Genomic DNA, 24704 nt, shown 5'->3' with positions numbered 1-24704 from the left:
GTACAGGGCCCGATCATAGAACAGTCCGGAGCCCAGATAATCAGTACAGGGCCTGACCATAGCATAGTCCGGAGCCCAGATAATCAGTACAGGGCCTGACCATAGCATAGTCCGGAGCCCAGATAATCAGTACAGGGCCTGATCATAGCATAGTCCGGAGCCCAGATAATCAGTACAGGGCCTGATCATAGCATAGTCCGGAGCCCAGATAATCAGTACAGGGCCTGATCATAGCATAGTCCGGAGCCCAGATAATCAGTACAGGGCCCGATCATAGAACAGTCTGGAGCCCAGATAATCAGTACAGGGCCTGATCATAAAACAGTCCGGAGCCCAGATAATCAGTACAGGGCCTGACCATAGAACAGGCCGGAGCCCAGATAATCAGTACAGGGCCCGATCATAGAACAGTCTGGAGCCCAGATAATCAGTACAGGGCCCGATCATAGAACAGTCTGGAGCCCAGATAATCAGTACAGGGCCCGATCATAGCATAGTCCGGAGCCCAGATAATCTGTACAGGGCCTGACCATAGCATAGTCCGGAGCCCAGATAATCTGTACAGGGCCTGATCATAGCATAGTCCGGAGCCCAGATAATCTGTACAGGGCCTGATCATAGCATATTCCGGAGCCCAGATAATCAGTACAGGGCCTGACCATAGAACAGCGCGGAGCCCAGATAATCAGTACAGGGCCTGATATAGTGCAGACATGTATAATGGTCCAGATACATACTCAGCCTGATATAATAGTCGTCCTGTGTATAATAGTTCAGCCCCGGTATTCTATATAGAATAGTCCATACAGCTCAGTACATGGCTTTTCCTCTGTGTAAGGTGCGCGGTGCCTCTGACCTCATGTGACCGGTATCTGCCCTCAGGGGCAGGGTGCTGCGCCTCCTCACTGCCCTCCCGGTGACCTGAATTACTCAGCGTTGGGTTTTGTAGGCCCCGAAAATGTGCATGACGCTCATGAGTAGGAGAAAACACATTGGCTGTGTTGTTTTGTTTGTTTTTTGTTTTTGTTTTTTTTTTTTTTTTTGTCATTATTTGTTTGGGGAAAACAAAAACAAAACAAACACATGCCTAATCAGTGTTTTGGGTGATGACATTCATTGCTTGAAATATCAGGATTTTCATTTAGGTGCCGTGACCCCCGTATTGTTACCAGATGATGTGTATGTAGGTGTGAAGGATGTGAGCAACCATAATAATGGGGCTGTGATCACACTGATGGCAGCAGATCTGATGGAAAAATGGTGCAGATTTATTTATTCCACCTCTCAAAATGGTGGAAACCATAACTACCCCTGATTTTATAAGTAATGTGGTCTGTGGGGCACCAGTAGTGTCCGTCCTACGCTGGATTTGGCAGCTCACTGTATACAGCCTCATCCTCCATATATCAGTGTGTACAGATCCACCACAGGACTCCTCAACTGGACCGTTTCCTATGAGGCTGTCACGGTCTGGTCAGGAGTCATTTTGGTAACTAAATGTGTGGGTGGGTGAATGGGTGTTGGATTTGTGTGCAGTCCTAACACCGGCTTTTCCCCAATCTGTTTATCTGATATCGGCATGTAACCATCTGGAGTACAGGAGATGGCAGTGATGGGTCAGCACCTGTCTCCTCCTCCTCTGAGTGTTGATCAGACAGAACAGAACAGAAGTGAGAAGGCCATGTTCACATTTGTTTTTACCTACATTCAGTGGACCCATTGGGGCATCCGTCCGAACCCCCTCCAAAATTCCAATACCCCCCACCGCTTGCAAAACATGTTTTGGCCGCATATGCCGACGGGGCCATTGACTGTAATGGAGCAGACGGAGTCACCGTGTGCTCTGTCTTGCACCATTTTCGGGCGTATACGCTTTCTGCAGGCGGACACCCGAATGTAGTCTACTACATCTGGGTGTCGTCCTCCAGTAGGCGTATACGCCCGAAAATGGTGCATGACCGAGCACACGGTGACTCCGTCTGCTCCATTACAGTCAATGGCCCCGTCTGTGCATGCATCTGAGACACGTTTTGCGGGGGGTGCGGATGGAAGCTCCGACGAAACCACTGAACGGAGCTAAAAATACAATGTGCAGGTGGCCTAAGTGTTTCATCAGTTTTTTTTTCTCAGATAAAAGAAAAAAAATAACATATGGAGGCTTCTCATAATAAACGGTCCATGAAGGGCTGACGGCATACAGACAGCAGGCCTTGCATTGGCAAACTGATCCGAGACTCGTATTAAAATGGACATGTCTCCATGATCTTGTGTGGATCACTTATAGGCAAGAAGACATGACTTGTAAAGTTTCATAATGTGCCATGCGGGTCACAAAAAAAGTTTAAAAAAATAAATGTTATATATCCAATAATTGCCCACAAATGTGTGTGTGTGTGTGTGTGTGTGTGTGTGTGTGTGTGTGTGTGTGTGTGTGTACAAGAAGGTGGCCCGATTCTAGCGTATCGGGTAGTCTAGAATGTGTATGTAGGTTAGCAGATTGAATAATAAGGTAATGAATGGACTGGATGGGTTCGGTTTAATTTAGTTTCTTATATTTGTTTATTGGTTTTAAAGTGACAAACAACAGAAGGAACAGTTTTAATAGATGAGTCTAATGTTTAATGATGTCCATGGCTTGTAATGAAAGAAGGCCATGAACAGTGTAAAGTTAAATTAAAAATAGGCTGATGCCGTTATGTGGCCCAGTGCTGGTATGTGCCTCCATCGTGGTGCAGCCACCATCCTGACATGTGCCCCCATCCTGCAGGGTAATGTGTGCGGGGGAGGGGGGGGGGGTAGCGCCTAGCGGGGCCATGGCGGGGCCTGCATGGCTGGGGATGTGTGTGTGTGTGTGTGTGTGGTCAGTGTATACATGCGGGGGGGGGGGGGGGCTGAAGCCGAGTGGGGTAATGTGTGCGGGGGGTGGCGGCGAGCGGTGGGTATGTGTCGGTGTTGGCTCCTGGGGGTGCAGCACTCACCGGGGAGTTGGGGTGAGGGGAAAAGTGTCGTGCGTCGTCCTGTCGGCCCGTAGTTCGGGCTGTTCAGTTAGCTGAGCCGTTGGTCGCAGGCTCTTTAGCATGCACGGTGTGACGACGGTTGTCACTGTAATGATGTCATTTTGGAGAAAGACAGAATAAGATGTGAGATATATCTCTATCTCTATCTCTATCTCTATATCTCCGTTCAACCTGTTTAATAAGTCACTTAATTTTTAGAGCGTGTTGATACTTAGTTGCTGCTGTTCAGGGGTTGTGGTTGGAGGTGGTCCAGATTCGGGGCTTCTGTTCCTTACTTACTGCTGGGATCCTGATGTTGATACTAGCTTTGATTAATTACTGAAGTATGGATTGGGATAAGCAGGCTTTTCGCCTTTAGCTATACATCATGGTTTTAAAGGGGTTGTCCACTACTTCTACATTGACAGCCTATCCCTAGGATAGGTTATCAATGTCTGATCAGCTAAGGTCTGACACTTCTCGGCAGCTGGAAATGTTCAGTTTCGGCGCTGCTCCGTCTTCTGATAGTGGGTGCGGCTGGGTACTGCACATGCACCTCCTATTGATTAGAATGGGAGGCAGGTGCGCAGTACCCGGCCGCGGCCACTATCGGAAGACGGAGCAGCGCCGGAACTGAACATTTCCTGCTGCCGCCGCTGGGACTTAGAACAGCTGATCAGTGGAGGTGTGGGGTATAGGACCACGGCCAATCAGACATTGATGGCCTATCCTTAGGATAGGTAATCAATGTAAAAGTAGTGGATGGATTAATACTAAAAACAAAACTGGAATTGCTGTTTTGTTTTTTTTTTGTTCTTGTTGTAAGTGTTTAAAAGATCATATACAGTGCCTTGCGAAAGTATTTGGCTCCCTTGAATTTTTCAACCTTTTCCCACATTTCAAGCTTCAAACCTAAAAATAAAAAATTTAATGTCATGGTTAAGAATCAACAAGTGGGACACATTGTGAAGTTGAGCAAAATTTTTTGCTTATTTTAAACTTTTTAAAAAAATAACTCAAAATTGGGGCGTGCAATATTATTCATTCCCTTTACTTTCAGTGCAGCAAACTCACTCTGGAAGTTCATTGAGGATCTCTGAATGATCCAATGTTGTCCTAAATGACTGATGATGATAAATATAATCCCCTGTGTGTAATCAAGTCTCCGTATAAATGCACCTGCTCTGTGATAGTCTCAGTGTTCTGTTTAAAGCACAGATAGCATCATGAAGACCAAGGAACACAACAGGCAGGTCAGTGATACTGTTGTGGAAAAGTTTAAAGCCTGATTTGGTTACAAAAAGATTTCCAAAACTTTAAACATCCCAAGGAGCACTGTGCAAGCGATCATATTGAAGTGTAAGGAGTATCATACCACGGCAAATCTACCAAGACCCGGCCGTACATCCAAACTCTCATCTCAAACAAGGAGAAGACTGATCAGAGATGCAGCCAAGAGGCCCATGATCACTCTGGATGAACTGCAGAGATCTACAGCTGAGGTGGGAGAGTCTGTCCATAAGACAATAATCAGTTGTACACTGCACAAATCTGGCGTTTATGGAAGAGTGGCAAGAAGACAGCCATTTCTCAAAGATATCCATAAAGAGTGTTGTTTAAAGTTTGCCACAAGCCACCTGAGACACCAAACATGTGGAAGAAGGTGCTCTGGTCAGATGAAACCAAAATCTAACTAGTTGGGCACAATGATAAACAATATGTTTGGAGTAAAAGCAACACAGCTCATCACCCTGAACACACCATCCCCACTGTCAAACATGGTGGTGGCAGCATCATGGTTTGGGCCTGCTTTTCTTCAGCAGGGACAGGGAAGATGTTTAAAATTGAGGGGAAGATGGATGGAGCCAAGTACAGGACCATTATTGAAGAAAACCTGTTGGAGTCTGTAAAAAAAAAAAAAACAAAAACCTGAGACTGGGATGGAGATCTGTCTTCCAACAAGACAATGATCCCAAACATAAAGCAAAATCTACAATGGAATGGTTCACAAACGCATCCAGGTGTTAGAATGGCCAAGTCACAGTCCAGACCTGAACCCAATCGAGAATCTGTGGAAAGAGCTGAAAACAGCTGTTCACAAACGCCTCCATCCAACCTCACTCAGCTCCAGCTATTTGCAAAGGAAGAATGGGCAAGAATTTCAGTCTCTTGATGTGCAAAACTGATAGACACATACCCCAAGCGACTACAGCTGTAATCGCAGCAAAAGGTGGCGCTACAAAGTATTAACTTAAAGGGGATGAATAATATTGCACGCCCCAATTTTCAGTTATTTATTTTTTAAAAAAGTTTAAAATAAGTAATAAATTTCGTTCAACTTCACAATTGTGTCCCACTTGTTGTTGATTCTTCACCAGAAAAATGTTATCTTTTATGTTTGAAGCCTAAAATGTGGGAAAAGGTTGAAAAATTCAAGGGGCCGAATATTTTCGCAAGGCACTGTATATTTGAAAATATTGACATTAACACTACAGTTTATGCCAAAAAAACCCTGTTACTGTAGCTATAGATTTTAATATATCCTTATAAGAATGATAAATTTTGATTAAAGGAATTTTCTTATGCTAAAGTAGTAAAACTTAAAGGGGCCAATACATTGGTGTTTGCGCTGGACAACGTAGAAGTGTAACGCACTTTGAATAGTTGTAAAACTTTTGCACAACTTGGAGTCTTGCAAAAAATTGGGGTGATGTGTCAAAATGTGAGGGTGTGAGTAAGCCAACCTGTCAAATTAATGAAAATGATGTTGACTCTTGCGCCAGAAATGTTACTACCAGACGGGAGAAACCTTACTAGCTACGTGCAAGGCACTGATGAGATGTGCTTTGTGCAATAAGTGACATGCACATTTTATTCTTCCATGCCCCCCCCCCCATTAAAGGGGTACTCTGGGGACTGGGAGACTAAAAAAATTCTTCTACTGGCTCTGCCCTCATAAATGCTAAAAATGAGCTCCATAGCGCTGCTCCGCGCCCTCACAGTCATGTAATTGTGTGATGCTGGAGCTCCTCCTTGACCACATTCCCCTGTTCTCAGACTGGAGGGAAGCAGATATTTACATGGGGCTGGCAACTACTAGACTCCAGGAGCCGGACCCCTGATGAGTGATATATTGTCCCAGAACGGAGGGGGAGCAGCTCCAGCGTTACACTGAATTACAGGTACTGTGAGGGTGGGGAACAGCACTATGGATGTTATCTTTATACTTTGAAGACACAGTCAATGTTTATCTCCATGGAGTATCCCTTTAAGGGTAGGATTCCACTTGCGAGAGACTCGAGCGTATCTCGCATCACCCGGGACGGCCTGCCTAGTTCCCGACGGGAGCGTTTCAGTTGCATTGAAATAGATGCAGCCGACCCGCTCCTGTCGGGAGAGAGGCAGGCCGTTCCGGGAGATACGAGATACGCACGAGTCTCTCGCAAGTGGAATCCTACTCTAAGACTGGCATACAAAATGCTAGTGTTAAAGGGAATCTGTCACCAAATTTTTGCTCCCCATCTTGGAGCAGTATAATATAGAGAATAGAGACCCTGATTCCAGCGATGTGTCACTTGCTGAGCTGTTTGCTGTCATTTTAATAAAATCAGTGTTTTCTCTGCTGCAGATCTAGCGGTTATACAGAGATTATTATTATTATTATTATTATTTATTATAGCGCCATTTATTCCATGGCGCTTTACAAGTGAAAGAGGGTATACGTACAACAATCATTAAAGGAGTTGTCCGACATAAACTCAAAAATTTTTGTTAAGCTAATCTGTGCTGTATTGTCATATAAATCACACCTACATTGTTGTTTTTTGTTTTCTAACTTTTGTTCCTCTTGAATTATCCCTTTATTCTCTGCAGCTCTTGTTTACATTCAGCTCCAGCAAACATGTCCACTTCCTGTGCCAAGCCTCAGTCAGAGCTGGCACCGCCCGGCCTCAGTGTCCAGCCCCACCCCCTGCCCGCCCCCTGCACACACATTCCCTGTCAGTATTCATCCCCAGCACCTGACCTGGTATCACTACAGCATTGCAAATAACAGCCCCACATCGGGCTCTGTACCGCACACGCATGGCTCTGTACCGCACACGCATGGCTCTGTACCGCACACGCATGGCTCTGTACCGCACACGCACACATATGGCTCTGTACACGCACACATATGGCTCTGCACCCCCCCCCCCCCCATAGGGAACACATGTAGGGAGTACATACTCACCTGTCCTCGGTCCCCGCTGCTCCTGCACGTTCGCGCGCTGTCTGTGCTCTGGACATATCAGCACAGTAGTGACGTCACCGCTGTGCTGAAGAGAGCACAGACAGCGGGAGGGACAGTGATGAGAAGCAGCGCTGCTTCTCATCAGCACTTTCAAATGTACCGGCATCTGTGATCTGTGATGCCGGTACATTTGAATGTGTGATCCTGAGCAGGGGGCCCGGTGCTGGCGCTGACACCGCCGCAGCCGCCGCCAGGCCCCGCCCCCAGGTCACAGACCCCACAGCAGTGCAGGGGGAGGTTACTGGAGAGTAAAAGATGTGCGGGAAAATGTGTGGGAGGGTGCAGGGAAGGGGGCGGGGCTCATCGCACTGTACCCGCCCAGCAGGGAGGCGACATGCTGTTCCACATTTGCATGTCAACATGGCCCTGCCCATGTTGACATGAAATGACCGGAAGCAGCAAAATCGCGGCAGGAGCGGTCACATGACCACTCTGAGCCGGGGGAGAGGGGCTGACAGCAGGGCAGGTAAGTGGTCTCTATCTTACTTACCTGCCCCAATGTAGCCCAATAGGGAAATAAAAAAAAAAAAGTCAAAGAAGCCGGATAACCCCTTTAATAGTAAAGTAAAAAAAAAAAAAAAAAAAAAGAAGAAAGCGCTTCATACTGACCGAGGCTCCGTTGCAGCTGTACACTGTTGCAGCTGTACACTGTTGCAGCTGTACACTGTTGCAGCTGTACACTGTTGCAGCTGTACACTGCTCCCGTGGCTTCTCCTTCACTTGCTGGGCCGCTAATTACTGCTCATTCATATGCACTGCTTTCCCCGTCCTCCGGCTGTCCTGTCTCCTGTGATTGGTTGCAGTCAGACGCATCCTTAGCGTATGTGACAGCATCTGCCTACAACCAATCACGGGCGCCAAGACGGTTGATGAGCGGGAAAGCAATTCAACTCAGCGGATCATTATTGTGGTATAAAACGCATAAAATTTTTCACTGTTTTTCTCCCATATTATGACACCAAGAACAGAAAAAGCATATGGCTACAGTATGCAGCCCCCAGCCGTGCGCTTATCTTGGCTGTTTATCCAAATAAGAGGAACTGCATGCGGCTTTTTTTCTTGATTTACAAAAATAATTTAAAAATAAACGAAATTCAGTCCCCCCGAATTTTGGTACCCAGGCATGATAAACCACAAAAGCTGGGGGCTGGTATTGTCAGGCTGGGGAGACCCCTATTTATTGAGCCGCCCCGTGCCTAAAAATAGCAGCCTGCAGCCACTCAGGATTGTCACACCCATTAGATGTGACAATCCCAGCACTTTACCTGGCTCTTCCTGGTTGCTCTGGGGCGGTGGCAATCAGGCGAATATGAAGCTAATCACAGGCCACAGCTGTCTCTAAGCCAGATATTAATCGTCAGGGTCTATGAGACCCCCCCCCCCCCCCTAGTAATCTGTAAGTGACAGTAAATAAACACATACACCAAGAAAAAAAGTTTTGTAATTAAATACATCACCCTCATAAGCCTCTTGATTAGGCTACATTCACAGGACTGCCCCGTTTTTGCGGTCCGCAAAAAAATTTTCATGTTTTTTTCACGGATGCAACTGTGTGGCATCCGTTCCGTTCTGTATATGGTCCGTGTGTCATCTGCGTACCTTCCTTTTTTTTCAAACTGCAAAAAAACGGAAGCAGCTAGATAGAGGGATAGATAGAGACAGATAGCTAGAGGGATGAATGAATCAAGGGATATATAAAGGGATAGATAATAGATGAGAGAGACCAATATAATGTCCTACCCCCCCCCCCCCCCCCCCGCATATTCTAAGCTGGCACTCTTTAGTGCCTTTCATGTGGCACTAAAGGGTGCTTAGCCTTGTATTTAGCCAATAAATAAATAAAGAATTAAAAAAAAAAACGACGTGAGGTCCCCCCCTATTTTTTGTAGCCAGCTAGGGTAAAGCAGACGGCTGCAGCCTGCAGACCACAGCTGGCAGCTTCACCTTGGCTAGTAATCCAAAACAGAGGGCACCCCACGCTGTTATTTAAAATTAAATAAATAATTTAAAACAAAAAACGTCGGGTCCCCCCCAAATTGGATCACCAGCCAAGGTAAAGCGGACAGCTGTGGTCTGGTATTCTCAGACTAGGGAGGTCCACCGTTATTGGACACTCCCCAGCCTAAAAATAGCAGGCTACAGCTGCCCCAGAAGTGGCGCATCCATTGGATGTGCCAATCCTGGCGCTTTGCCCCAACTCATCCCGTTGCCCTGGTGCGTTGGCAAACGGGGTAATATATGGGGTTGATGCCAGATGTGTAATGTCACCTGGCATCAAGCCCTGGGGTTGGTGAGGTCAGGCGTCTATCAGATACCCGACATCACCAACCCATTCAGTAAGAAATAAAAAATAGACAACAAAAAAAGTTTTATTTGAAAAAACACTCCCCACATTCCCTCTTTCATCAATTTATTGACAAGAACAATCAAATCCGGGTCCGGCGTAATCCAATAAGGGGGTCGCACGGCGATCCATGCCATAGTCAATGAGACTCCCAGTCAATGAAGAACAAAATGTTCCCCATTGGCTGGGAGAGCCGTGTAGTGACCTGAGCTAACATCAATAGGTCAGCCCAGGTCACTGCAGGGAATGCCGAGTGCTGCCGTCAGGAGGTTAGATGAGATCATTACCTACAGTAACGATCTCCTGCTCTGCTGACGTCAGCGCTGTCACTGACTTCTATGCCCGCCGCGTTCTACGCAGTATCGCGAGAGCCCGTGACGTCACTGCTAGTGACAATCTCGGGCCGCCCGCGAGACGGGCAGAGAAGGCAGTGACCGCGGTGACGTCAGGAGGCAGGAGATCGTCACAGCAGGTAATTATCTCATCTAATCTAACCTGCAGCTACATGTGCAGAGAGCAGGGAGCCATGCACACTGAGCGCTGGCTTCCTGCTCTCCTAGCTACAGTACACACCGGGTTAATTACACGATGTGTACTGCAGCTACATATGCAGACAGCAGGAGTCGGCGCTTGCAGCGTGAGAGCAGCGGAGGCTGGTAACGAAGGTAAATATCGAGTAACCACCTTGGTTACCCGATGTTTACCTTGGTTACAGCTTACCGCAGCTGCCAGATGCCGGCTCCTGCTCCCTGCTCGCTTCATTTCGTCGCTCTCTCGCTGTCACACACAGCGATCTGTGCGTCACAGCGGGAGAGCGACGACCAAAAAATGAAGCTGGACATTCAGCAACGAGCGGCGACCTCACAGCAGGGGCCAGGTCATTGCTGGATGTCACACACAGCGACGGGACAGAAAATGGTGACGTAGCAGGGATGTCGTTGTCGCTCTGTGTGACACCACCTTTAGCAGTCAGTGTCCCGCTCCCTGCCAGCCCCACGGCGTGAGAAGCTGCTGATACTGGGGGCAGACACTGACATTGCAGTGCGGGCAGCTGCGGGGCTGGCAGGGAGCGGGACACAGACTGCACAGGCAGTGATGACAAGCAGCGCTCGTCATCCCCGCGGCTGCACGCACTGCAGGGTAAGCTTATACTGCAGAGGGGGGCAAACACGGACACGCTGCAGTGCGGGCATCCGCGGGGCTGGCGCGGGACACAGACTGATGCACATACACAGATGACCCATGATGACACAGACAGCGCGCATGGGGGAGGGGGGAAGGGGGGGGGGGACAGTTCCCAGGGCGTCAGGCAGTAAACATGATCAAGCGCTGGGGACACAGCGCTGACAGTGTATCTGACAGCAAGTGGGCAACTTTCTTGTTCCTTGCCTTATTGAACTGGACACTGAATCGGCTGGAATTCAGGGCGCATGTAGCTGGGCACAGGAGGCGGGGGAGGGAGACTACGGAGTGTGTGGGAGGTTGTGGCCAGAGTACGGGGTGCAGGGGGATGTGTGGGAGGGTGCAGGGAACGGGGGCGGTTACTCCACGCACTGTACAGCCCAGCAGGGAAGGCGACATGCTGTTCCAGATTTGCATGTCAACATGGCCCTGCCCATGTAGACATGAAATGACCGGAAGCAGCAAAATCGCGGCAGGAGCGGTCACATGACCACTCTGAGCCGGGGGAGAGGGGCTGACAGCAGGGCAGGTAAGTGGTCTCAATCTACTTACCTGCCCCAATGTAGCCCAATAGTGTAAGAATGAGAAAGTCAAAAGAAGCCGGATAACCCCTTTAACAATACAAAACAGACTGGTATAGGAGGAGAGAGGACCCTGCCCGCGAGGGCTCAGTCTACAGGGAATGGGTGATGGTACAATAGGTGAGGGAGATCAGAGATCATGATTATGTATTGATGCATGATCAGAGATCATGAATATGCTGGACTACCTGCAGCACGCCAAGTAGTCCTCTAATGATGTAGTGCTGATTAAACAGTGATTTTATTAAAACTACACTAAGCAGCTCAGTAAGTGACACATCACTGGAATCAGGATCTCTGCCCCAACGTTATTCGCAGATGAGGTGGAAAAAACCTGGTGACAGATTCCCTTTTAACAATTGGAGACTAAAGGCCCCGTCACACTAAGCAACATCGCTAGCAACATCGCTGCTAACGAACAACTTTTGTGACGTTGCTAGTGATGTTGCTGTGTGTGACATCCAGCAACAACCTGGCCCCTGCTGTGAGGTCGCTGGTTGTTGCTGAATGTCCTGGGCCATTTTTTAGTTGTTGCTGTCCCGCTGTGAAGCACAGATCGCTGTGTGTGACAGCGAGACAGCAACAACTAAATGTGCAGGCAGCAGGAGCCGGCTTCTGCGGAGGCTGGTAACCACAGTAAACATTGGGTAATCAAGAAGCCCTGTCCTTTGTTTACCTTTGTTACCAGCCTCCACCCGCTCTCACTGTCAGTGCCGGCTCCTGCTCTAATTAACCCGATGTGTGCTGTAGCTAGGAGAGCAAGGAGCCAGCGCTAAGAATTGTGCGCTGCTCCCTGCTCTGTGCACATTTAGCTGCAGCACACATCGGGTAATTAACCCGATGTGTGCTGTAACTAGGAGAGCAGGGAGCCAGAGCTCAGTGTGCGCTGCTCCCTGCTCTCTGCACGTGTAGCTGCGTGAGCTGGTAACCAAGGTAAATATCGGGTTGGTAACCCGATATTTACCTTAGTTACCAAGCGCAGCATCTTCCACGCGGCGCTGGGGGCTGGTCACTGGTTGCTGGTGAGCTCACCAGCAACTCGTGTAGCCACGCTCCAGCGATCCCTGCCAGGTCAGGTTGCTGGTGGGATCGCTGGAGCGTTGCAGTGTGACATCTCACCAGCAACCTCCTAGCAACTTACCAGCGATCCCCATCGTTGTTGGGATCGCTGGTAAGTTGCTTAGTGTGACTGGACCTAAAGACTTAAGAGGTTTTTCCCTACTGAGACAGCCTCAGTTCAGTTTGAGTGTTTGCCTGCCATTAACATAAGTGATCCTCTCTACCAGCGCAGTTCCAGTTGTGTTGGCACACTCTCTCTCCCGGGGCTCACGTGATGATGTTGCGTCATACGAGCCACACACCCAATTAGCTCCACCCACCTCCCCTACTCAATTAAACTAGTGTTTTTATTTGGGGTTTTTTTGTGCTGGAGTGGTGCTTTAAAGGGAAGCCCCCAGTCATATACTCTCGTTCTGGCAGCTTCACCTTTTTCGGCTTCCCGCTGTGTCATTTTGTGATAGTAATTTCTGACTGGCCGGAGGTCAGAATTTGCGTCACAAGCTCTCAATGCATCTCTGAACCCAGAATGAGGCTCCCATAGAGTTGTACCGAGTTTTGACCTCCAGCTCTATGAAACGCTAGAACTGCCAGCAGTTAATAAACCGCTGGAGACCGACCAGAGCAGAGGTGATAGAAGTGGAAGCTGTCAGAATGGGAATATAAGAGAGGGGACTTACATTTAACCCCTTCACGACCAATGACATACTAGTCTTTTTACGTGGGCTCCTGCGGCGACTGAGCCCACGGTAATTCCCGCACATGCATGATGATCTGCTCAGTAGACATGTGCAGGTGGTTCTCCGATCTATCCGCACCTGTTAACCCCTTAGATCACAATGTCAAACTCTGACAGCGAGATTTAAAGCACCACTGTAGGGATTACGCGATGCCGTGATGCGATCATGGGGCGCCAATGTGTTACTAATACAGCGCGGGGCCCGATTTTATAACCCCTGACGCTGTCAAGAGTAACTTCCCGTGTGAGCCGTCAGAGTGCCGGCACTCACAGGAAAGCGGCATTTCTCCTGATCAGGAAAGCCGTTCAAAGTGCCCAGTCATAAAGTCCTCTGGGGGACTAGGAGTGATTAAAAATAAATACATTTTAAAAAATATATTAAATCTAAATGGTCAGATCACCCCTCTTTTTCCCCATTGAAAATAAAACCATTAAAAAATACTTATTGGTGTGTTCAAAAGTGTCCGATCTATCAAATTATAAAATCAATTAATCTGATCTGTACATGGAAGACCAAGGGGGAAAAAAAATCCAATTCCAAAATTTACGCTTTTTGGCCGCTGCAATATTGCATTAAAATGTAATAACAGGGGATAAAAAAAAATCGCATCTTTGCAAAAAATGTTATAATTAAAAACGTCAGTTAAAGAAATAAAAGAACAAGCCATCACAGAAAATGAGACGCTACGGGTCTCCGAATATGGCAACAAAGGCGCAATTCTTCCTTTGGACAAACGTCCTGTGTGTGTGTGTGTTTTTGTTTTGTTTTAGGCTGCTTCACACATCCGGTTTTAGCAGTGCGGCGCAATCCGGCTCAATATCCTATGCAATGGATGCGGCGAAAACGGATCCGTTGCTTAAGTTTTTCCCATGCGGCCCGTCTGTTTTTTGCCGGATGCGGCTTGATACTGAGCATGCGCAGTTAAAAAAAACTGCATCCGGCGTCCATAGGCTTGCATTGTAAATCGAGCCGGATCCGGCGTGATGTGGTTTTATTCGCTGCACAAAAAAAGTGCCAGGCAACGTTCCATCCGGCCATGCGGCACAATATGGCGCTAATGCAAGTCTATGCGGGAAAAAACGCAACCGGCGGCAAAAAAAACAAACGGTTGCGTTTTTTCTGCAGAGCACCGTATTGTACCGCACGGCAAAACCGGATGTGTGAAAGCAGCCTTACTTTTCTCGATTGTGGTGCGAAAAACAAAGTATACATGTCTGGTATCTACAAACTCGTACTGATGTGAGGTATTAGGCTATGTGCGCACGTGTGCGCTCTGCACCGCACCTAAAAGGTGCGCTTCAGAGCGCAGCTGAAAAGCTCCGTTCTGAAGCGCATGGTGCCGGCAGAGAACGTGTGCTCTGTCTGCAGCTCCTGCCATAGACAGAGCAGGAGCTGCCGGCAAAGCGCACGGAAGAAGTGACATGTCACTTCTTAGAACGCGCGCTTCTGGCAGCAGCCGAATCGCTGCGCTCTAAGACGCCACGTGCGCACGGCCCCTGCACAATCTCCATAGATTATGCAGGGGACGCAGGACGCATGCAGTTACGCTGCGCTACAAAGTGCAGCGTAACTGCATGAATTACGCACACGTGCACACACAGCCTAATACTGACACATCCGTTTTACAATGTAGTGAACATGGTGAACAAAAAAACCCCAAACAAAAACCATTGTGGAATTTCACTTTTTTCACAATCTCTCCACATTTGAATTTTTTTTTTTTTTTTCCGTTGTCCAGTACGCTATATGGGAAAATAAATGGTTTCATTCAAAAGTACAACTCATCCTGCAAATTTAGCCCTTATACAGTATAGTAATATTGACGGAAAGATATATAAAAAAAAAAAGTTATGGCGCTCAGAAGATGGGGAGGAAAAAGGGGAAAATCTCCCGGGGTTGAAGGGGTTAAAGCGCCACTCTAGTGGTGCAAGAAAAAAGAAATGCTGAAGTGGTGCATTTTAAAAAAAAAAAAATAAAAAAATTTATTTTTAATCATTCCACCCTTGAAAAAGCAGAGTGTAAGTGAGCCAAGAATATGAAGAAAAATAAAACAACAACTTGGTATCGCTGTAATTGTGCTGGGCCGAAGAATAAAGGGAACACTATTTCTGCAACATGTAAATAGTGTAAAATTATAATAAAACAGTAACTTAGTTAATAAAAGCTGTGTAAGAAGTTCTGCATATGGCTCCTGCAGACAGTGATCGGAGAGGCGTGTTTTGTCTGAAGGGGTTAAGCAGGCCCCTCGGTGGAGGACTCCTTTTTCGGCTGTGTATATTAGGCAGTGAGGATATTGGGAAGACCCATAATCTGTTATGATCACATGAGGATCCGGTATTACACACCCGGAGCTTCTCCGCTGACCTTTGAGGGATTAGGTGACACGTTCCAGCAGGCCGCGGCCACATTTACCCTTCTCCATATGACGCTCACACTTGGCAATATAATCTTTTATCCGTTTAGATACAACTGCAGATCTTCTTACCCCAGCGGGAATTCAGGCGTGTTCTCTTGATCCCATGCATACAGCAGACACGGGAACATCTGCAGCAGGAATACTACTTTTTTAAAGCACAGAAGTAGTGATGGGCGGACACTGACTGTTAGGGGCACTTTGCACACTACGATATCGCAGCTGCGATGTCGGTGGGGTCAAATCGAAAGTGACGCACGTCCGGCGTCGCTGTCTATATCGTAGTGTGTAAATCCTTAATGATACGATTAACGAGCGCAAAAGCGTCGGAATCGTATCATTGGTGTAGTGTCCGACATTTCTATAATTTCGCTGTAGCGACAGTACGATGTTGTTCCTCGTTCCTACGGCAGCACACATCTCTGTGTGTGAAGCCGCAGGAGCGAGGAACATCTCCCTGCATCACCGCGGCTCACGCCGGCTATGCGGAAGGGAGGAGGTGGGCGGGATGTTTCAATGAGGTCAGGTTACCTGCGATCACAGGTGGGGGACCTATGGACCCATAGACTTGTAATGTCACTTCTCATCTGTGATACCAGGAAAAAAGATATTTTTTTTTTTCTATTACTGGTCCATCCATCTCTGGTACTGTAGTTGCTGCCACTTAGTGTCTTTGATATTGTCCTTCTGCCCGTTCAGTGCAGGATGTTGCACTCCTGTTTCGAGAGCTGCTGCACTAAAGTTAGTGACACTGAATATATGGTGCCCAGCTGTGTCTACTAGTGATGTGTCGGTCGCGAACGATCCGACACAAAGATCCGGCTCCCTGCTGTGAACGACAGGAGCCGGATCACCAGCGTGAGCCACTAAAATATCTAAACGGCTCTTTTCGCCGTCAAAACCCCGCCCACACCGCGGCTAAACTCCGCCTACTCATAAATCTAATTGGCTGCTTGAAAGTGGGTGGGGTTTAGCCGCGGGTGGGCGGGACTTTAGCGGCGTTACTATAATCTTAAATATGTATGTATATTTAATAAGGAGCCGAGAACGAGCTGAAAGAGTCGGCTCTTTTTGGTGAACGGAGCCATGGGAACTGGATCACCAAAAAGAGCCGGACTGCCCATCACTAGTGTCTACAGCCCCTGATGTTCAAATCCGTCCAGGAGAATGTGTAACCCGCCCAGTGTCTTATTGTAGGGGGCACAAGTTTACTCACTCCCATTATTAAATTATTGGTGCCTGGAAGTACAGCTACTGCTCCCCACAGCACTCTCTTTATGCAGAGCACAGCAGTTGCGTAGTTTGATCTCAGTTGCGGTCTATGCAAAGCGCAGCAGATAATGACAAAGCTCTGCATCAGCAGCAAGTGAGGTCATAGAAGTGTGGTGACCTCACGTGGGGCATGCTATGGCAGCTTTGGGTCGACTGCGGCGCTTCCCATAAGTGACAATCAAGATGACAGAAGGTGAGAAGCTCAGCTTGGAACAATGGCAGCGAGGATGGGTAACTGCTGTGATTACTTCATACGCTGCAGAGTTACTGGTTTTATTAATAGAAATACCTAATGAGCAAGTAGGAGGCTAAATTAATTTGTTTGGATTGCAATGGTTTTCTTAATGTTCTCAGGACTCCCGATTTTTCAGGACCCCTGCTGGGCCATATAGCGAGTCTACCAGGGTGCATGCAAAACCATTTAGATGTACGGTCACAGAGTTACTAATTCTCCGATCGTCGCAGATTACCCCATGTACACAGGGCTGTATTCATACGTAGGGTTGTTAAAGCAATTATGTCCCTGTGTAAATGGTCCTTAGGGTACTTTCACACTTGTGTTCAGCGGAGTCCGTCACTATGGAGAATAGCACAGTCCGTTAACGCACTGCGCTATTCTCCATAGACTTGTAGGGACAACGCACTGTAACGCAAGTGTCAGCGTTGCATCCGCTGGACGACGCAGCGTCGTTATTTTGACGCTGCGCCGGGCGGGAGGAACGCAGCATGTAGCGTTTTATTGAGCAGCGCAATCTGTTGGATTTCACTGCGCATGCCCTCTCTGGCTCCTGCACCCGTAACCAAGGTAAATATCGAGTAACCAAGCAAAGTGCTTTGCCAATATTTAACCTCGCTACGTGTGCAGGGAGCACGACACTTCCCTGCTTGGCTCCGCCCCCTCCCGCACTCCACATGTATGTACATACATACATACATACATACATACATACATACATACATACATACATACATACATACATACATACATACATACACACATACACACACACATACACACCTGTCCTCAGCGCCATGGCCCCGCTTGGCTCCACCTACTCCTCACTCCGCCCTCTGCACACATTCTCGGCAGCTGAGCGATCAGCTGATCACCCGGCGGCCAGCTACAGGGAGTGATCAGCTGATCGTTCACAATAGTCTGCTGCCGGTAAACTGTTAAAACAGATTCTGTTTTGCAGCATCCGTTGTGCCACTATATGCAACACATCGGTTGCATCCGTCACACAACGCAATGCAACGGATACCGTTCATCACAAGTGTTAAACTAGCCAGTTGTCCATCCTTATGAAATATGGCTGGTGCATCCTGACTCTGTTCTTTACCCACCTTCCCCGGGTCTAGCACAGTCTCTTTTGCTGTTCCAGTTGTGTTTGTTATCAGCTGCACCAATCACTGAAGGCACGGTACAAGCAGCCCTGAGCCGCTGAGCTCAGTGATTGGCTGCAGCACCATCAATGTGACGTTTGCTATGCTGACAGTAGGGGAACAGCGTTGGAGGCTTGGCGCCAGAACTGGGGACAGCACGTAAAGTACAGTTCTGTTTTTTTTTTGTTTTGTTTTTTTTTCTTTTGGAGTAGATTCCATCAGGATCCACTTCAAAGGAGTGAAATGCACTTTCTGTATCATCAGGTGTTTTTAAAGGTAACCTGTCAGGCGCGCTATGCACCCAGAACCACGAGCAGTTCTGGGTGTATATTGCTAATCTCTGCCTAACTGTCCCTGTATCTAGTATCCTACATAAAGGGATATTTAGATAAAGTATTTCTAAAGATCCTTTATAATGTGCTAATGAGTGCAGGGACTAGTCACAAGGGCGTTACTTCCCCCTGACTAATCCGCCATCTTAGCATGATAGCACACGCGCTATTTATTGCCCAGCTTCATCGGCAATGACTGGCGTACTTGTGTGCGTTGTCACCGCTTCAAAGTGCTGGCTTTCAGCTCAGTGCGCATGCTCAGAAGTCCCGGCACTTCATGTCATGCGCACTAGACCTTCCGGTCATGCGCATGACTGGAAGTGCAGTGACTTCTGATCATGCGCACTGAGGCTAAACTCTGCGTCTAAGGCAGTGACAACGGACACAGGTATGTTAATGGCATGTTAGCACATCCCTGTGAGCATGCTAAGAGGGCGGCTAGTCGGGGGGATATAACGCCCTTGTGACTAGTCCCCTCACTCATTAGCATATCATAAAGGATCTTTAGAAATACTTTTTCTATAGCTCTCTTTAGCTATGCTACTACATACAGGGATTAGCAATATGCACCCAGCACTGCTCGTGGTTCTGGATTCATATTGGACCTGACAGGTTCCCTTTTTACTTTTTAAGAAAACAAAACAAAAACTCAATGTCCGTATCTGGTCAGCTGAATTGACTAACATCCGGCTAAAAGAATAGCCAGGATTGATGTGAACATGTATCCCCATGGATGTCTATGGTTACTTTAGTTGGTGTTGCCTATTTGCAGGAAGTCTGGGTGATGTGGCCCCCATGTGACCATAGACTACAACTCCTCCTATTATTACTGAAATTCGGACACTATTTTAGTTAACCCCGTGTTCCACTCGTCCGCAGCAGACGTCCAGTTATGATGCTACATAGAGCAGGCATCGGCCATACTTTCCACAGCTCCCACTCATGCCTTTCCAGTGGTTATTTTGGAAAAGGGCCAAAGAGAATGAGGTGTGCATCACCAAAAACGAGGGCACCAGGTGTGATGTCAATATGAATAGTGGAGGTGTTGGGTCCCTTCAGTTGGAAATGTCCCTGACATGCTATACAGAGGCCTCAGCGTTTAGTGCTGGCTTATTAAAGCTGAGCCTAGGGCAATCTTCTGTGTAATGTCAGGCCTGAGGTGGAGTAACCCTATCATCTCTTCCTCCGCCCGCCGTCGGTGGGGCCTCAGCGTGTTACTCGTGGTTATATCATGTGACGCTTTGCTGCACCCTGGGTTGAACGGTTTCTGGCTCGTGTTCAACATTTGAGAAGGATTTCCCTCGCCTCAGAGATGACAGAGAAATGTCCTTAAAAGACTTTCTGTTTTTTTGCTGTTTACTTCCTGTAAATGTTACATCAGACGGGCACCGAGGCTGTTACATAAAGCAGACAATACTATTCAGTGATTAGTCTGTACTGGCATTACATGGCTGGCTTTTCTTCTATAAAATATTGAGGCGACCGCTAATGATCAAAAATACTCACCAAATCGTTGATCGTTGACACGTCGTTCAAATCCCAAATATCGTTGCTGTTGCAGGACGCAGGTTGTTCATCGTTCCTGAGGCACCACACATCGCTATGTGTGACACCCCGGGAACGACGAACAACATCGTACTTGCGTCCTCCGGCAACGAGGTTGGTGTGTCTTTTCTTCGGCTGCTCTCCTCTTCTATCAGCCGTGTGACGCCGCACGGACCGCCCCCTTAGAAAAGAGGCAGTTCAACGGCCACAGCGACATCGCTAGGCAGGTAAGTATAGTGTGACTGGGATTAACGATATTGTGCGCCACGGGCAGCGATTTTTGCCCGTGACACACAAACGACCGGGGCAGGTGCGAACGTTAGCGATGTCGCAGCGTGTAAAGCGCCCTTAACTCTAGTCCCCAGTGGTTTTTCCTGAAGTGTCACCGTCACATTTTCATGGCTCTTGTTCAAGGCTGAACACTTGAAAGATATTTGTTCCCGATTCAACCAGACTGCCGGCGATCTTCACACCAATCTTGATGATGGTGGGGTGGAGTGCAAGGCCCCTTATTTGTTAAGAGGCTTTTGAGTGCGTGACGAGTGGGTCACGCCTCACCACAGATGTTATCATGAAGTTGATGAGCCGAGGTTGCCACTTCCCAGCTCCACTCACTTTGTCGGACCCTGGCGAAGATGGTATGGTAATGCCAAAAATTGCAGTTTTTTTTTTTTTTTTTTTGCGCAGCCTCGAGATTTGCCAAAACTTAGCAACGTTTCATAGTTTTATACCCGAGTTCTGGCGTAAAAGTTTTAATCAATTAGGGCCCACTGTGTGCACCTGCCCTTGGTTGGTTATATGGGCACTTTATGGTACCAGTAAAATTTGGCATCTCATGCACACAAATGCTTATTTTTATTTCTCCTTTGTGGGTTTGAGTCATCAAAGCTCACTAAACACACCCCCCCCCCCCCTCCCCATTCTTGCTTAGTTTGTGCACCTTCTTTCTTGCCAACACTTGACTTATTGGCATGGCTGTGATTGAGCAGCAAAAGCACTGTAAAGAAAAAATTGAGCTAAAAATGAAAGTTAAGTGGTAGTAAGAGCGGGATAGCTAAACACAGAGTAGTGTGAACACCTCCAGGACACAGTCAGACTCTTCTGGGCCCGCTAATTAAGGTTCATCAATATTCACTGCTTCCCCCAACCACCCTCTGTGTGTGCCCCAGAGTCTGTGATTGGTTGCAGTCAGTTTGCTGTATGGTAGTGTAAAAACAAAAAGTGTAATAAACGGACGTAGGCTTCCACCATATTTTAATAGCCAGCTCCAGTAAAACAGCTACAGGCTGCTGGCCCCACCTGTGAGCTGTACCATGGTTGGATATCAAAATAGAGCCTAAAAGTACCAGCCCACAGATGCCTGGAATTGACACATTGGATGTGCCCATCCTGGTGCTTTACCTGGCTCATCTCGTTTGCCACCACACTAGGGGAATTAGGGTAATGTGAGGAGTTAGTGATTTGTCAAAAAAAAAGGAGAGCTGCCATAAAGCCCTAGATTAGCAATATAAGGCGTAAGCCTTTTTATTTTGGTATCTAGGTACGTTAAAGCTCACAGATGGGGGGGGGGGGGCTGCTTGTTGCTGTTGTTGTGTTTTAACCCGCGCTGCCCATCAAAATGGGATGGTAGCCTATGTTGTGTGTTTTTTTTTTTTGTTTTTTTTTTTTAATTTATTTATTTTTACACTACTATACAGCAAACTGACTGTAGCCAATCAGACGTGGACAAAGGGTGGGGGTGAGTGTATAGAAGTCTGCAACCAGACACTGGCACAGAGCGTGGGTGGGGAAAGCGGTGAATATTGATGATGCTTAATAAGCGGGCCCAGAAGAGAGTCTGACTGCAGCGTGTGCCTCCGGGAAACTGTGTGTGTGTATATAAGGCTAGGGCCCCACTTTGCGTTCTCCTACATGCAGTTGTAAACGCACGTTTTGGGCTTAATTGATTTGACCAAAGTTGCCTTTTTCACAAATTTAGCGCTGAAAACGCATGCATTTTTTACCGCGTTTTAGATTAGTTTTCAGCGCTTTTTACATGCTTTTCCACCTGCGTTTTGATAGATGCGTTTTTTTTTAAATATTTTTATTAGGGATTATATAACATATATGGGAAAGGTCATGTAAAAACATCATATTAATTTGTAATAAGTCAAATGATTTCTTACAAGTAATAAACAATTGTTAATGGATAGGGAAGGAGGAAGAGAAGGGGAAGTTAGGATGTGAAGGATTGCAAAAGTTTAAGGCTATGTGCCCACGGGGACAGTGTCCTGCGGTTATATCCGTAAGACATTCCGCAGGTGCTCCCAGAAATCCGCAACAGAACTTTTCTCTGTTTCAATGCTGTGGATATACAGCGGAATGTCGTGCGGATATAGTGCGGACATTCTGCATTGAGGATACAGTACCATGGCTTCGGCACTGCATCCTCAATGCAGAACAAGTGCTGCGGTGATCGGGGTGTTCATACTTACCTCCATCATGCAGCACCTCGCTTTCCGGCGGCTGGGTCACTGTCAGCGTCTGGTCTGGTGCACTGTGCTGGAGGTGGGCGTCCCTGAACTAGCTCCGGCTGTCACATGACCGGAGCTCATGCAGGCCCCGCCCACCTCTTCCTTCCTGTACCTGGCTGGATCCACCGCGCTGCTGTACACCGGACGGAGAAAGTGACTCGGGTCTCTATCAAGGCAGGTAAGTATATGGGACCCTGCGGAGAAATCCGCAACAATAATTGACATGCTGCAGATTTTTTCCGCACGAAAATCCGCACGATTTCCGCTGCGGAAAAATCCGCAGCGTGGGCACAGCATTTCCCAATGCCATAGAAATGGCTGGGGAGTAGCTGTGCTGCAGATTTCTGGAAAATCCGCGGCTTTTCTGCGAGAAATCCGCAGCAAAATCCGCAGCGTGGGCACATAGCCTAATAAGGAAACGGGCAGAAAAAAAAGGGGGTGAAGGGGAATGGGGAGGAATAAGGGAGTAGGAGAACCATATATCCTTAAGAATAGAAAATATCATAGCTATTTTATAAAGAATTTTATAAAGAATACAATTACACACTAAAAAAAAACAAACAAAAAAAACAACAAACAACTATGTACAAAATTTCTGAAACCGCTTTGGCAAATAAAGACCAAAAGTTTGAAGCAATCGAATGAAGGAGGAGATTTCTTTGTTTTTTGCCACAAAATATGCGAATTAAACGCAGCGTTTTAAAATGAAAAAGTGGGGTCTAGAAATCCCCATTTTCCATAGACTTTGCTGGGAAATCAAAATGCAGGCCTTTTGGCATGAAAAAGGTGCTTCTCAAAACTGACCAAAAAAGCACCAAATACGCAGGTGGAAACGCAAAGTGTGGTCTTAGCCTAACTATTCTACTCCCATTTACCTTCCATTTTACAGCCCCCAAACTTCTCGCCCACCCCCCCCCATTGACTTATATGGGGGTTCGTTGTTCCGAGTCAGGGTCAGACGTCAAACTCCAATTTTAGTTTAGTTTGTGCTGATTCGGCAAACCGGAGTATCCCAGGGTCCGCTCATCAGTAATGACAACTCATTCACTCGAACTAGACACTGTAATATCGGGCACAACTCGTGGACTAACGTGTTCCGGTATTGGAGGAAAGCATCCGTGGTGTTAAAATTCACACAAAAAACCTTTTAAAGATCTTGTTCCGTGAAGAATACAATCAATGACGATTTCCTTATGCAGACCGCCTCTGTATGTTGACGGCATCTTTAGTAGCGCTGCAGGTGGGCTTTATTTTTTAGAGAGAGCAGCTAAGAAATGTAATCTAATAGTTATTTATTGTTGTGTTGTGACATTTTCAAGTTGGATTTGTATTTCGCTAGAACATTTTATTTTATTTTTTTCAGATTTCAGTCCAAACCCTACATCAAAATGAACTCCCTTACAGTCAAACGAGTTGTTGATAATATCGTCAACTCCCCAGAAGACAAGAGGGTGTATCGGGGCGTAGAGCTGGTCAATGGGATAAAAGCACTTCTCATAAGCGACCCCACAACCGACAAATCCTCCGCCGCTTTGGACGTTTACATAGGTACGGGGTTTCTGAAATTTTAATTATTTTGCATTGCAAATGTCACGTCCCACATTATTCATCCATGCTTTCCATAATTCCCTGTTAATGTATTTACATTCCTGGTGCACAGGCCATAAAAGATGGATCTATTCCAGGCCCAGAGGCTGGGACTCTGTAAGGCATCTAAATATGCTGAGTGACCTGTCATAATAAAATCAGATTGCAATTGTACCAATGTTCTTCAATAAGGCAGTGTTCATCTGCTTTGAAAAAAATCACAGCATGTAGTGTATGGATGCAATATTGGGTGAAACTTGTCAATGGGAGCAAGGAACAAATGGGCCATACATTTACCGTCCGAATTTTACACACATACAAAAAAAAATAATTTAAAGAGATATTAGAGGATAGATTTGATCTCCCAGATATATTTCAATCCCCATACATACATACACTTGCACCCCATAGTGCCTTTCATGTACAGTTTATTCTACTGCTGTTTAGGCTTGTTTTACTTTAGAACTTT

The 24704-nt window shown here is 47.1% G+C and overlaps 1 protein-coding gene across 5 annotated transcripts in view; it reads left to right on the top strand.

Moving 5' to 3' along the window:
- IDE (insulin degrading enzyme) overlaps nt 1-24704 on the top strand; it is a 206533-nt gene that overhangs the window by 4435 nt on the left and 177394 nt on the right. For all 5 annotated transcript variants that reach the window (XM_075348567.1, XM_075348566.1, XM_075348564.1 and 2 more), the window contains exon 2: nt 24012-24196. In XM_075348567.1, coding sequence (XP_075204682.1) covers nt 24037-24196 — 160 coding nt within the window. In that variant the 5' untranslated portion in view covers nt 24012-24036. The remainder of the gene's footprint in view (nt 1-24011; nt 24197-24704) is intronic.

Source organism: Anomaloglossus baeobatrachus, chromosome 5 (genome assembly GCF_048569485.1).
Source record: "Anomaloglossus baeobatrachus isolate aAnoBae1 chromosome 5, aAnoBae1.hap1, whole genome shotgun sequence".
Lineage (NCBI taxonomy): Eukaryota > Metazoa > Chordata > Amphibia > Anura > Aromobatidae > Anomaloglossus > Anomaloglossus baeobatrachus.
The sequence above is the reverse complement of the archived record's forward strand: the minus strand, read 5'-3'. Positions and strand labels throughout refer to the sequence as shown.